At 44.6% G+C, this 15,012-nt stretch overlaps 1 protein-coding gene across 13 annotated transcripts in view; it reads right to left on the reverse strand.

Moving 5' to 3' along the window:
• The window catches only part of Dgkh (diacylglycerol kinase, eta), a 169,521-nt gene that overhangs the window by 23,259 nt on the left and 131,250 nt on the right, over nt 1-15,012 (reverse strand). For all 13 annotated transcript variants that reach the window (NM_001427603.2, XM_087586210.1, XM_087586215.1 and 10 more), the window contains 7 exon segments: nt 1,913-2,018; nt 3,075-3,238; nt 4,726-4,860; nt 5,122-5,235; nt 7,427-7,534; nt 13,621-13,717; nt 13,850-13,960. In NM_001427603.2, the coding sequence (NP_001414532.2) occupies nt 1,913-2,018; nt 3,075-3,238; nt 4,726-4,860; nt 5,122-5,235; nt 7,427-7,534; nt 13,621-13,717; nt 13,850-13,960 (835 nt within the window).

The following is a 15,012-nucleotide window of genomic DNA, read 5'->3' on the forward strand; positions in this document are numbered from 1 at the left end:
TTCAGCTGTGGAAGTGTACACAAATGTAAAGTGCTCTATTGAATCAGGGTGGTGGAGTGAGGTGAGGAACGGACTTCACTATGGTAACCTGTTCAGCTGCTCTCTGTTGCTCTTGTGGTGATTCTCACATTGACGGGTATCTGCTTAAAGCTGAGTGACATAGCTAATCTCTGCCTGAGGTTTCTGGGTGGTCATGTGCTACAGTAAAAGTGCCTTCTCACGATTCTCGAATGCCTCCCACCATTTGCAATATATAAAACGTCTTTGTTAAGGGGCTGGAGAGATGGCTCAACAGTTACGGCTCTGGCCGCTCATGTGGAGGACCCGGGTTCAATTTCAACACCCACAGGGCAGGCAGCTCCCAGCCATCTGTAACTCCAGTCCCCGGAGATCTGATGCCCTCTTCTGGCTTCCCAGGGTACTGCATACATATAGTGTACAGATATACCTTCAGACGCATACTACGTACTCATACACTACATTAAATAAATACATACACATAAAATATAAATAAGTAAAAATCACAATACAGTGTGTTTAAGTGACTTTTGAACATTACTGGTCAATGGCAGACAGGTATGGTAGTCGGCTGTGGGAGAGTCAGAGTTTCTACCCAGATTTTTGTACTGAGCGGAGAGGGGCCTCCCCCACCAGGGTGTTTCAGCTGCAGTTCCATGTATTTTTACTCACTGGTTCTTTGAGCTTTAATCCTGAGTTGTAACATTTAGTAGAACAGTAGTTTGGGTGGTTTCAATGGAATAATTAAAAGAATAAATAAAGGTATTAGCTTTCCCTAGACTCCCAGTACACAGTAGTTCACAGTATAAGAGTTACAATATACCCACTCCATTATCGACACGGACATTAAAAACTACAGAAACATCAACTTAACAATTTAGCAAAACATGAATCAGGATATCAGAGCCAAATCAAGAGGAAGAAGGAAGACAGATGAAAAGTCTAGGCTGTGGAATGACTCAGCAGGAAAGGGAATGACTCAGCAGGAAAGGGAATGACTCCCGAGGAAAGGGAATGACTCAGCAGGAAAGAGAATGGCTCCCCAGGAAAGGGAATGGCTCCCCAGGAAAGGGGCTTGCCATCCAGCCTGAGGGCTCAGTTTAATCCCTAAAACCACATGGTGGGCAAGAGAATTAACCCCTGCGAGTTGTTTTCTGATCGCCACATGTGCTCTGTGGCTTACTTCCATCCCGTGAATGAATGAAGGAATAAATGAATGAATGAATCAAATGTAATAAAAGCAGTAGAAAGACTTGAAAGGAGATGTCAAGGTGACAAATGATTGCAAATGAAATAGAAAGAAATGCAGAAAATTTAAGAGCAGGGAAATTATAAGTGGGTGTGTATGTATGTATGTATGTATGCATGCATGTCAGGAAAAGGGAAACAAAATCATGGTCACAGATTTGCTATAAGCTTCTTATAGAAACTCATGAAGAACCTGTGATCATTGGATTATCAACTTGACACAAACTAGTGTCTTCTGGGAAGAGCAAACTTCAACTGAGAAAATGCCTCCATCAGCCTGGCCTGCAGAAGAGCTGTGGGGCATTTTTTAATTGATGATTGATGTGGGGGCCCAGCCCACCGAGGGCGGCGTTACTAGAGTGGAGGTGGCCCTGGGAGGTACAAGTCAGCTGAAGGTGAGCCTGAAGAGCAAGGCAGAGAAACACTGCTCCTGCTGTCTGCTCTGGTTCCTGCCTGAGTTTTAAGCTGACTTCATGATGGAGACAAGCCAGTCAAATAGAAGATGAAGTCTTGTCTCCTCAAGTTGCTTTTGGTTACGGTGTTTTAATCACAGCAACAGAGAGACACTGCTGTCTTTCACAGTATTTCACAGTAGCTGAAATGCCAAAGGAATCTGTGGAATGAGAATTTACCATTAAATCCTCACCTCCGGGAAGCGTGGGTTGGCTTTGTTCAAGGCGTGTGAGCACGCATTCACGGCGTGAGCCAGCTCCTGCTCCAGGAGACAGTGAATCGTGGCTGCATCACAAATCCTAGAAGGAAGAATGAGACAAAATAAACATTGTCGGGCATCAGTGAAGACTGGCCTTTTGAAGAGGGTCCCCTGGCCAGGAGAGAGCAGTGCTGGAAAGTGGAAAGACTGCAAACGGTATAGCTTTCATGCCGCCGAGACCCCCACTTCTTTGTGGGTTTGCTGTGGTATTGAGATTGAGCCCAGGACTTGAACTTCCGAAGCTGCTGTTCTATCAGTCGCACCCCGGTCCTGAAATTTAAGCTGTCTGTTTTATTATACATATTATAAAATTCCACGTTCACAGCGTATGGTGATACCCTTTCTCAAGCCCTCAGCTGAGCATGGAGGCTCACAGAGACTGTATGTATCGAGTGGCAGGCTGAGAATTCATTCCCACTTGGTAGCCGACAGGTGGGGAGGAGTCAACGATCTTATCACAGCCTCTCTTCCATTCTGAAATTCAGTTCTATCATAGTGATTCTTATAGTTCTTTGTTTTCTGAGGCAGGGTCTCACTGTGTATCCTTGGCTGTCCTAGAACTCACTCTATAGGCCACGTTGTCCTCTGCCTCCCAAGTACTGAGAGTACTGAGTACATGTGTCACCACCGCCTGGCCGACTTTTTTATCTTTTACATTCATCAATTTTCAAAGATCGCTCCCCTTTCTGTCTAGAAGGATAAGTCTGTGTGGCCTTTGGAGTATACTGCCAGAAACTACTCTCCAAATGTTTGTTCTGTCTCGTGACGTGTGCGAACACGGTTCATGTTCAGACTTCTTCTAACATCTCACACACAGTGAGTAGTTCCCGAGAACACGTGGGGGTGCAGAGATACTGAGAATGCAAGTCTGGACAAATTCATTGTAGTTTTGGAAGCTGTGTAAGACGTAGACTCCAGATAGCATGGGTGGAAGACCTGATAAAGGGGGCAAGATACAGCCCACAGAGGCAGCTAACGAGATAAGCAGACACACCCCTCATGATTACTCTAGGCACCAAAACAACTTTAAAGATGACAGCACAACTGGCTAAGACCAGCGTTCTCCCAGTAGAAATCTCCAGCAGAAACAGTTTACCTAGTGATGAGTTCCTCTGCGGCCTGGGAGCAGAGCCGCATCTGTGACACTTCCTCCGTGGCCAGGTCAGCGGTGGGATGGATGTATAGGTTGGTTCGAAGAACTGGCTTCCCAGTGTCACACTTCTGCTTGTCTTCCCAAGACTTCAGGGTGCTTTCAAAGGCCTGTTTAAAACCAGGGTGGCAAGGAACAGTCATGCTAGAGCTTGGAGATGAACATAACTAAACACACATGTGAGCACGCGCATACACACACACACACACACACACACACACAAGCACACACAAAGAGATAGAGACACACACAGAGAGAAACAGAGAGAGACAGAGAGAGAGACAGACAAAGAGAGACAGAGAGAGAGAGACATGAGAGAGAGACAGAGAGATGGCAGCTAGGCATTGCATAAGAGAGCCTGGAACTCCAAGTGCTTTGCTCTATTCTAAAAACTCATTAAGGGGTTGGGGATTTAGCTCAGTGGTAGAGCGCTTGCCTAGCAACCGCAAGGGTCCTCAGCTCCGAAAAAAAGAAAAAAGAAAAAAAAAAACTCATTAAATTGGTGACAGGGAATTTTCAAGTCTGTCACTGCATCACATCATAAAAAAGAAAAATGACCAATAAAGACGATTATAGCACTAATGTTCATAAATAGTGCTTATGATTCAATCTTCACTTATCCAATCAGTGATCGATCATACTTTTATTTTCCTTCACTCTTTTACTAGACCGTATGAATACTGCCAGCCTTATTAAGGGCCGACCTTAAGTAAAAATACTTGTTTTGGGGAAGACCATACTATGGAGGTGTTTGAAAGACCAATGGATGCCAGGGTTAAGGGGGAGAAAGGAAGAGATAAGACAGAGCACAGGGCAACGGCAGGGAGAGCAATGTCATCTAGAAGTGTGAGTGTGAGTGTGCATGTGTGTGCGCGCGTGTGTGTTTCTGTATGTGATGTACATGCGTATGTTTGAGACAGTTTCACTGTACAGTCCTGGCTAGCCTGGAACTTAATATGTAGAGCAGGCTGGCTTGAACTAACAGAGGTTGACCTGTCTCTGCCTCCCAAGTGTTGAAATTAAGGTGGGTGCCGCCCTGCCCGGCAGCTAACAATATATGAACAGATTACCAGCCGTAAAACTGTGCCACACTAAACGTGTGTGCAACATATGTGTGATAGGACTTTCTGTGTGCTGGGGACGGTAGAAGGAAAGACACCTATAGGAACAGAAGTGGAGTTCTATGTATTTGCTGTTCCATTGCTCGGTAAATCTAAAAGCTGTACAAAGCAAAGCACTCAATTTAAAATAAAACTGAGTAACTGTTCATACTTAACCCAGGGGGCTGCACCCATCAAACATGCTACAGTGTATTTAAGACAATTTAAATTGCTTTCCATGTTTTCTATTTCTCATTGTTTCCAACTTTTAAAAAGATTTGACAAAATTCTAGGAGACTGTTAGGGGAAAGAGAGATGGATCAACAGTTAAGAGCATGTAATGCCTACCCAGCACCCACCAAGGTGGCTCACAACCACTTGTAACTCCAGCTCCTGGGAGTTAAAACCGGGCTTCTGGCTTGTATAGGCCCCACACTTACACGCACCACAGCTCCCTCAACACACACACAGTTAAAGTTAAAGTTAAAGATACATACTCTGTCTCTGGTCAGCATCTGAGCTCTGTTTTTGTGCACGATTTTGATGATCCCGGGGGGCTGGACCCATGCTTCACCATCCACCTGCACTGGGACTCCCTCGTCACCAAATATAGTGATCTTTACTGTACGACACTGAAACGAAGCCAACACATTATTTGAGACCACAGATGAACCTGAGAATGGACGCAGCCTGCATTATCTGGGTTTGGGTTGACTCTGGTCTGTGGAGCAGAATGTCAGACTTTATCACTGCAGTGACACGGTGAGACACGACAGACGTTTACAATATCAATGCGCTTTGTCAAGAAGCTGATCAAGGGAGGTCGTCTGGAATAGCATCCTTCTACAGTCCTTACCCATGAAAAAAGGTGTTCCTTGATCTGAGCAACCAACCTGTGCTATCCGGTGATGCTGCAATTTGATGACCCTTGAAACTGCCATCTGCACACTGTCAAAGACTGCGACGACTTCCAGAATCTTGTCATCAAAGGATGGAGCAGCAAATATCTAGGAGGGAAAACTGTATTACACACACTTCCGCCAACTGTTTAGGTAGAACGGAGTACCAGGCCCCCAAACCCTGCCATAGATAACCCCAAAACATAAAAAGTCGAAAGAGAAACATCAGTGAGTAATAATAGCCCAAGGAAACATTCAAGGACAATCCAAAATAAGCACAATTTCAAAACAGGTTTCAACATCCACATGGATGTGATACTCAAACAGCACTCGGGACCAACATGTTTTGACCTGATTCATCTTGATAGGAACTGCTAGATACTTCACATATAATTGGTAGACATCTTGATAAGATGTTTTCAGAAATCTACAAACCACCAACACGCAAATCGTGATCCAATGCACTTGGCATGTTTGATTTGTTTTTATTTTTAACTATACACAGGTGGGTGTGTCTGCATATAAATATGTGCAGGGGGAGGGCAAGTGCCTAAAGAGACCAAAAGAGTGTGTTAGTTTCTGTCATCTTGACACGGGCTAAGGGTCACCTGGGAAGAGGGAGCCCCAGTGGAAGAACTACCTCCATGTGACTGGCTTAGTCTTGTCTCAGGTATTTTCTTGATTACTGGTTGATGTGTGAGGGGCTCGCCCACTGTAGGCAGTGCCACCCCTAAGTAGGTAGCTAAATTGTGTAAGTAAACGGGTTGACTAAGCCACAGGAGATGAGTCAGTCAGCAGCATGCTCTGCTTGGCCCCTGCTTCAGTTCCTGCCTTGATTTCCCTCCATGATCAACTGTGATCAGGACATGTGGACCGAGTGCACCCTTTCCTCCCCAAGCTGCTGATGGCGTGGAGCTTTTTATAGTAATAGAACGCAAACTGGGACAGACAGCCTGAGTTGCAGGTGGTAATGGGTGGTGTGAACTGGTGATGGGTGCTGGGCACTGGGAACTGAACCTGGGTCCTCTACAAGAGCAGGAAGTGCCCTCAACTGCTGAGCCATCTCTCCAGCCCTGCGCCTTATATTTTATAATATAACCACCTTTCAGGGCATTCGTGAGTTTGGAAACAGAAACCTCAGGGGACAAAAATTCCCCAGACATGTGCTCCTTGTTTGCAAAACTGATGCCAAGAATTTAAATTTAGTCACAACCACGTAGTCATCACTTCTCACTCACTGTATATCACAGATAATTATGACTAGAGAAACACTCACTCTAAAGGAATACCCTAACCAAAACTTGTGCTGGAAATTCGAGGCCACAAACTTGCTGACACTGAAAGTTCTGTTATCAAACTGCCTGGATCCAAGTTGCTTCTCTGTTAGTAACTGTGGAAACTTTGTCTCCGTTTTTTCAAGGGTAAAATTAGAAAGTTAAGGTTTAGGGCTGAGGATGTAGGTCAGCGTTGCAGGGTTCTACTAGTGTGTGCAGGGAGCTTAGTTCTTATCCCTAGCTCACATAAACACAGTAAAGGAAGGGAAGGAGGGAGGGAGGGAGGGAGGGAGGGAGGGGTTAGGGGAGGGAAGGAGAAAAAAGAAAGACAAAGAATGGGGGAAAAGGTGGAGGAGAAGGGAGAAGGAAGGAGGGAGGGGAGAGAAAGGGGGAAAAGGGGGAGGAGAAGGGAGAAGGAAGGAGGGAGGGGAGAGAAAGGGGGAAAAGGGGGAGAAGGAGATGAGGAAGAGGAGAAGGAGGAGAAAAAAATCACCTTACATTGGTGTTAAACAATGAATATAAAGCTCTTTGAATGATGGGGGCCTAGTGGATGCCCAGGAATGTCGACTTTATCTGACCCTACTGATTATTTGAGTGACAGTGTGCTAGCAAAAAAAGTGGGTTATACTTCAGTAGGACCAGAAATCTATCCACATCATGAGCTATACCTTGCACGTTCGTTTAAGCCTCAAACTGATATCAGAGTAAGATTCTTCAGGAGCACGACAGTAACACCACTCTTCACCATATGCCTGTCAATAACTGTTCTCCTTTTCATTCCTTTTAGAGCAACGGTTGTGTACCACACAAATGTGACTGTGGCTTTTCTCTCATAATGCAGGGAAACAGAGAGAGAATAGAAACACTCCCGAACCTCGCCAGGGGTGGTGGTGCACACCTTTAATGGCAGAACACCAGGTTCTTAAGAGTATAATCGTGAGAGAAAACGTTGAAATAAGATGCTAGGAATTCTTCCTCACACCACCGAGGACAGACACACACTCCAACCCCATTATGCTACTTACGTCGTCCTCTTTGGTTCCACCCCAGAAGTTGGTGCCTCCTGCGTAGCTTGGGATGTTCAACACTGCTATGCCTTGTAAGCTGGGGAGAGGAATATACTGCCCATCGCACTGCAAGGCAAAAGCTCGGAGGTTAGAACGCCTATAGTCCCAGCACTTTGAAGTAGATGTAGGAGGAACAGAGATTCATGAACACCCTCAGCTACATAGCAAGCTTAAGGGTAGCCTGGGCTACATGAGACGCTGTCTCAAAAATAAAACATGTAGAGGTCAGACAAAAAGGATAACACTGTTACTTCAGAGCTATGGAGACAGGAAGGTATCCATGGTGCTAGCTTTCTTGTAAACACACTCTTTCACTTTACAAAGGGTGAGATACAATGTAATTTCTCTGTGGTGCTAGCTTGCTTGAAGAAACTTGCTTGTTTACATATTACAAAGGCCTTCACCTTTTCTCTTAATAAAGAAGTATAAACAACTAAAGAAATTTTTATAAAAATTGAATTAAAAATATACTTTCCTTTATCTTTCCTCCCAGATCATGTAGTACTTTTCTTGAATCCCCTTCAGACCGCCTACAAACTTCTAGCCTAATGGTCTTCAACCTTCCTAATGCTGTGAAAGTTTAATACAGTTCCTAAAGCTGTGGTAACACCCCCAACCAAAAACTTATTGCTACGTCATAAATAATAATTATCTGTGTTGTCCAATGGTCTTAGGTGACCCCTGTGAAAAGGTCATTCACTCCCCCAAGGGGGTCTCGACCCACAGTTTGAGAACTGATGTTCTAGTGTCTGTCTTGTTTTAGGCATTCTGTCTGAATGGTCCTGTATGGGCAGACTTTGATTTCACTCATCTCACTCAGACCATGCCATAACTGGGTCCTCGCCTGGGTTTGGTAACTAACCAGCCACCATCTAAACCGAGAGCTGAGCTGGGCTGATGAGATGGCCAGGTGGGTAAAGGTGTTTGCCACCAACCCTGACGACTTGGATCTTATATGTGGAACCCACATGTATATGAAAAGAACAAAATCCCCAAGCTGTCCTCTGACCGCCACATGTGTGCCTTGGTACATTTGTACATATGCAAGTACACACACACACACACACACACACACACACACACACACACCCCTCACAATAAACATTTTTAATCAAAACCGTACTGTTCATGTAGCTAGATGCAAAGGCAAGGAAAAACTGCAGTGGATGGCACAGTACACTCCCACCTTCTAATTCACCTAAATGAAAATTACCACTTAGATGGGAAAAGGCGTCTGTGGCTGCTACAGTAATTACACTGTATCAATGAACACAGTGCCTAAAGAGGCCAGAAGAGGGCGATAGATCCCTGTAACCCGAGCTACAGTTGGTCATTAGCCCATGTGAGTGGCAGGAGTTGAACCTTAATTCTCTGAAAGCAGTCAGTGCTCTTACAGGCTGAACCACCTCTTCAGCCCCTCTCCAGATTAAAAAAAAAAAAAAAAGCAAGGAAAACTTATACTAAGTGTGTTGGCGCACATCTGCAATCCATACTTGTAGGGCAGAAGTTCCCAGCTAGTTTGGACTACAAAGTGAGACCCTGTCTTAAAAATACAAAACAAGGCAAAAATATAATTATTTTTCAAATAAGTGAATTTTCCCTAGTATAAGCAAAACTGACATCTTCATAAATGTCATTCCTCAAATGTATTTTAATTTAAATTTTTTGTTGTTTTATTCTATTTATCTATTCTTAAATAAAATTTAGACACGGAGATGGCTAGCAGTTAAGAGATGGGATGTCAGGAGAGCAGAGCTACAAATTTGCATTTTCCAGTGATTTATTTTTTGTCTACATTCGCTCTGTACTTAAAATGCACAAGAGTATACGATGATGATTTCAGTTAGAAAGGAAAACTGCTTCACACATGCAAGTCAGGCTTGTTAAGACAAGTCACTGTTACTTAAGGATGTCAATTTTAGTGAAACCTCCCATTTATACCACCCAACGTTTTTCTACTGCAAAGGAGAAGATACCCTGGAGTTCCCGCCATGGGGATAGGATCCTAAGCCTCGCCTTGTGCTCTGGAAGTTGGGTTTATATGAGGAACACCAGGCCACACGGCAAATCCGAGCTCTTCTCAGTTCGCACCGTGACTTTCTACCTTGCTCAATGAATTTGCATCAAGCACTCTTCCACCCACTGGCACCCGGAGAAGCCACAGTTAAGTCTCAGCTGGCACGAATTCAAACTGCACACGTGAAATCCGTATCCTTCCACACCAGAGGGGAACCCTCATCTGTGTAAAATACTGAATGCAAGGGGAACCCAAACAGGGCTGGCACATAAAGGGAGGCCTCCTCAGGCGACTCTGCTCCACCTTTATCTCTCCACAGCATCACCAAGGAGAAAAGCAGTGGCCCAGTCCTCCACACTCGCTCTTAGAAAGCCAGTCTACTCTTCCTAACTGAAAAATGGCAATGAACTCCGAGACTTTCTACTTCACTTTTTAATATATATTATCATGTCTTCCTTTATCCTATTTTACTTTTAGTTTCTTTTTTATCACGTAGCATATACTTTGTTTTTAGACAAGGATATATAGTGCAGGCTGACCCAGGTTCATGATCCTCCTGCCTCCACAGCTCGAGTGTCATGATTACAGGTACCAGTGACAAGGCCAGACTCATCTGGCCTGTTTATACCTCTAGATGCAGTCTCAGCTTGAGGACTGAAAATCAGGGGTCAATGGACACATTCAAAGAATGGAAACTCGATTATCCTTTTACGTCCACTAACCAACCTATTACACAATGCAGACCAGTCAGACGTCGGCAGTTCTGTGACTGCGTGATCAGCAGACATGCAGACTACATCAAAGTCTTGATGTCTCATATCATTTCACTTTTATTATCGTTTGCCGCTCAGCACTTCTGCCACACTGCTGGGCTGTGAGGACACTGCTGATACACTGCTCGATGGAGGCCAAACACAGGTGCATCTCTGTCTTACCGAGTCTGGCCGGGCGGGGCTTCTAACACGTACCGTTCTCAATCATAAGAATTATTGGGGGGTTGGGGATTTAGCTTAGTGGCAAGCGCTAGGCCCTGGGTTCAGTCCTCAGCACCAGGAAAAAAAAAGACAAAATAACAAGAATTATTGGGGGTTTTGATTCTGCTTCGACCTTGCCAGTTCTTCTGTCTGCTGGCATGGTTCCACTTACCCCAATAATGATTCATTTAAGTGTGCATGAGAGCATGCATGTATGCACATGTGTGCTGGCCAGAGGACAACCTGAAGTAGTCACCTCTCCCCTCCTACCATGTGGGCCCCAGGACCTGAAGTCTGGTCATTAATCAGGCTAAGCAGCAGGCACCTTTGCCCACGGAGCTGCCTCACAGGCCTCCCATCTCTTTTTTTTTTTTTTTTTTGGTTCTTTTTTTTCGGAGCTGGGGACCGAACCCAGGGCCTTGCGCTTCCTAGGCAAGCGCTCTACCACTGAGCTAAATCCCCAACCCCGCCTCCCATCTCTTTATCCCCACTTTGAAACACTGTATTTACTAGATACTTGTCCGGCTTTTTATTTGATTGATAATAGTGAAATGTTAAACTAACAAAAACCACTTAACTGATTCTCACACTATCCATTATATCTGCATAGCTTATTCAATGTATTAAAAAACGTTATTGGGGGGCTGGGGATTTAGCTCAGTGGTAGAGCGCTTACCTAGGAAGCGCAAGGCCCTGGGTTCGGTCCCCAGCTCCGAAAAAAAGAACCAAAAAAAAAAAAACCGTTATTAAAGCGATCCATGGTTTCAGCAGACTGTCAAAGGATCCACACTATCAGGGACTTTTAAAACAAAGGACAGAGCTCTAGGTAAGATGTCTTCTTTAAAACTTGGATCCACAACAAAGACCAAACATAATGGCTTCCGGTAACAGAGGCCATTCATTCAGCCACCCAGGCTGACAAGCAGTTTTTCTGCTTTCACTTTTGTGTCCAGTACTCTATAAACTTCATGGAGAGTCAACACTTCCTTATAAAGCAGCCTTTGGGTCAGGATGTTGACTATGGGCTATGTGAGCACTCTGAGCAAGTGTGAATGAGGTTGGCCAGCCACATGATAAGCTGTTTAGCTCATGTGATGGTGTGAATATGCTTGGCTCAGGGAGTGGCACCATTAGGAGGTGTGGCCTTGTTAGAGTAGGTGTGTCACTGTTGGCTTAAGATCCTCATCCTAGCTGCCTGGAAGTCAGTCTTCCACTTTGAAGGCAGCCTTCAGATGAAGATGTAGAACCCTCAGCTCTGCCTGCACCATGCCTGCCTAGATGCTGCCGTGCTCCCACCTTGATGATAATGGACTGAACCTCTGAAGCTGTAAGCCAGCCCCAATTAAATGTTGTCCTTTATAAGCCTTGCCTTGGTCATGGTGTCTGTTCACAGCAGTAAAACCCTAAGTCAGGCCACAAGTATTAAATGGTTTACAGTTGTTTTGTTTGCTCGCTTTGTTTACTGAAGAAAGGGTCATTCTATACAGCCTTGGTTGGCCTGAGATTCCAGGCCTGAATGTGGGCAACTGTCCTGTTCCAAACCAGAAGAGCTGGGACTACGAACACGTGACACCACACTTGGCTCCAAATATATTTTTGAGTCTGTCCCCTCCAACCTCCCAATTTATAATCAGATTCGTCTGTAGGGGGCAGAGAAGCACCGAGTGAGTAAAACCTGAGTGACTGTGTATCGTTGGCACAGGCACAACCCTGCCAAGGACCCCGAGCCTCAGGCTCAGAGGCATGGCAATGCCTTCCACAGGGGACAAGGTCTAGTGTAGACAGTCAGTGCAGAAAATGTCTGCCGTATAGTTCTGCCCGCTGTACGCTTACAGAGATAGCTCCTACCAAGGTTAGCGAAATCTGTCTCCTGATCCAGACATATGCCATAAACTTCCACCTCCAGGGTTATCATTATGTAATAATCCCACCTCCCTCTGCAGCTCCATATGCTGCTGAGTTCGTGCAGCTCAGAGTCTGACCACCGATCCTAGCTTTCTGTCCGTGTATCTGTCATTTCCTCATTCCCTCATGCCCAAATCAAGTCTGCTCCTGGAGCCATGCAGCAACACGTCAGTCACCATAATATGAGGAGCGGAGCATCTTCCTTATCAAGTTATCATTTCCCTACCCACTTCCGCCCGGAGACGGTGTCAGCTACTGTGTGATGCTATGCATTAATTACAACTGACTGATCTGGAGGGTGGTCACCTGGGGCCAGGGATCAAAAATGAAGGAAATTATACAATACAGACAAGGGCACCTACACTGACTTGGGGTAGAGCTGTGGTACAGAGTCTTGGCAGAAAGTGAACCTTCCTGATTTTTGTAGCCTTTCACCTAGTGGTCTGCATCGTAGTTTTACAAGCAACCATGAATCAAAGCAGCGGATCACCTAGAGATATTTCTAGAAGGGCAAGGGCCAGTGGGCTTATCTTTATGACATTTAGTTGATAGTGTCTGATTCGACTAGGTAGCCTCCACCCCACTGTGAAGATAATGCCAAGACAACAATACTCAGTTTAGATAGCTTACCAGAGCGCTCAAGACTTAGGAATTATCAATTCCACTGCATTAGTGATATGCTTTAAATAAAAGTATCTGATCATAAAAGGTAGGAAATATATGTCCTGGACAAAAGATAAAAGAAAATAAATTTACAGTAATTGACAGACTTCAAAAGATCCCCAATCATCTTCTTCCTGCTATTGCAAGAGATGAAGTTTTGTTATTCTGAAGTTTCTACTTAAATTAGAAAAAAAAAAGCCAAAAATCTTATTTTTTAACTAACTTGTTAGGAATAATTGGATCAACATAAATATATATATTTAAATATGTATTTAATGATACAGTTTAAAATGTATGAGCCACAAACACTATTTTCGAGGATGTTGTAAAAACATGGGGCATTTCAGAACTGGAACGTCTGAGTGTCAAAGTCCATGATTAAAGACACTGTCCTACGGAAGGACAGCTCCACCCCGGGGCCCCAGCCTCAGGAGCAGCTGAGAATGGCGGCTTTAGTCTGTTGTTTCTAGGTGGACTTGGCACTACCTTTATAATATACTTAATCACTAATTATGAGGAAATTAGGTCAACTTAGCTCTGCAAATTATCTATGTAGGATAAACTCAAATGTCTTTGTTTCAAGATTGACTCACCTCGAGTTGAACCCTTTGTTCCAGATTCTTGTATGATCTCTGCAGTAACTCCCGGGTCCCAAGGACGCCATACCACATCAAGTTCTTCGTTCGGCTTCTGAAAAATAAATAATTGTTGTCTAATCCCAGGAAATGCTATGTATCTACTCCTTAAATGAGCAGAGACAGTAAACGGAATTCAAGTGAAGTTGCCCTCGTAGAACACCATTATGGCTGTTACTGAAATTACCTGCATTTTTCAGGGTGCTCCTCTCTCTTATTATTGAACTCTAACGAAATTTTTGCATCTAATCCAATCCCAAAGTAGTTGTTCATGACACATTTTTCCGAGTATCCATCTCTATGATAACAAGGAAAAGCACACGAAAGTCAATTTCAGATTCATGACAAGTGCAGTTTATTTACACTTTGATAGCCATTCTTCCCAGAGGACTGGAAAGCAGAAGCCATACCCTACAGGCATCCTAGGGGCACAAGGGCAATAATTTTCCGTCTGAGGCAAAAGTAAAGCAAAGAGAGTCACTGTTTTCTACGAAGTTTGGCAGCCTTAAGCCCTCTCTTGTTTGCCAAGGTCTGACTACGCAGACAGATGCCAGTATGTAGGGGAGGACTTTCCCAGTCCGGTGCAATGCGCTCCTTCTTTTTTTTTTTTTTTTTTTTTTTTTGGTTCTTTTTTTTCGGAGCTGGGGACCGAACCCAGGGCCTTGCGCTTCCTAGGTAAGCGCTCTACCACTGAGCTAAATCCCCAGCCCCAATGCGCTCCTTCTTATTCATGAAAGAGTCTCTTCCATTTCAACCCTTAATAGTGGACAGAATGTAGAAAAATGACCTATGAATTCAACACGTATGATAAACATGTTTTTATTTTCACAGTTCCTTTTTTATGGGGTGGATGGGTGGTGCACAGATGCCACTGCACATATATGAACAGCAGAAGATAATTCGCAAGCATCAATTCTCTCTACCACAGGAAAGGTGCTTGCCACCAAACTGGACGACCTGAGTGCAATGCCCAAGACACACATGGTTGACAGAAAGGAACTGACGCCTGCAAGTTGTCCTCTGACTATACCTCTGATACACACACACACACACACACACACACACACACACACACACACACACACACAATTCCTTGAGAAATGCCACTACAAAAAAATGTAAGATTTTTTAAAAAAGCATTTTTGAGTTAGGGAGATAGCTCAGTGGGTAAGGCACTTGTGGTACCAGTGTGGGAAAACCAGAGGTCCGATCGCCAGCACCTAGGTAAATGGCTGGTGGCCAAGGCAGCCATCATGCAATCTCAGCACACAGGAGGAAGAGGTAGGGCCCAGGGTAAGCTGCCTGCATCAGTGTAGACCAGCCAGACTGGCAGGTCAGCTCTAGGTTCAC

This window comes from Rattus norvegicus, chromosome 15 (assembly GCF_021556685.1).
Source record: "Rattus norvegicus strain SHRSP/BbbUtx chromosome 15, alternate assembly SHRSP_T2T, whole genome shotgun sequence".
NCBI classification, from domain to species: domain Eukaryota; kingdom Metazoa; phylum Chordata; class Mammalia; order Rodentia; family Muridae; genus Rattus; species Rattus norvegicus.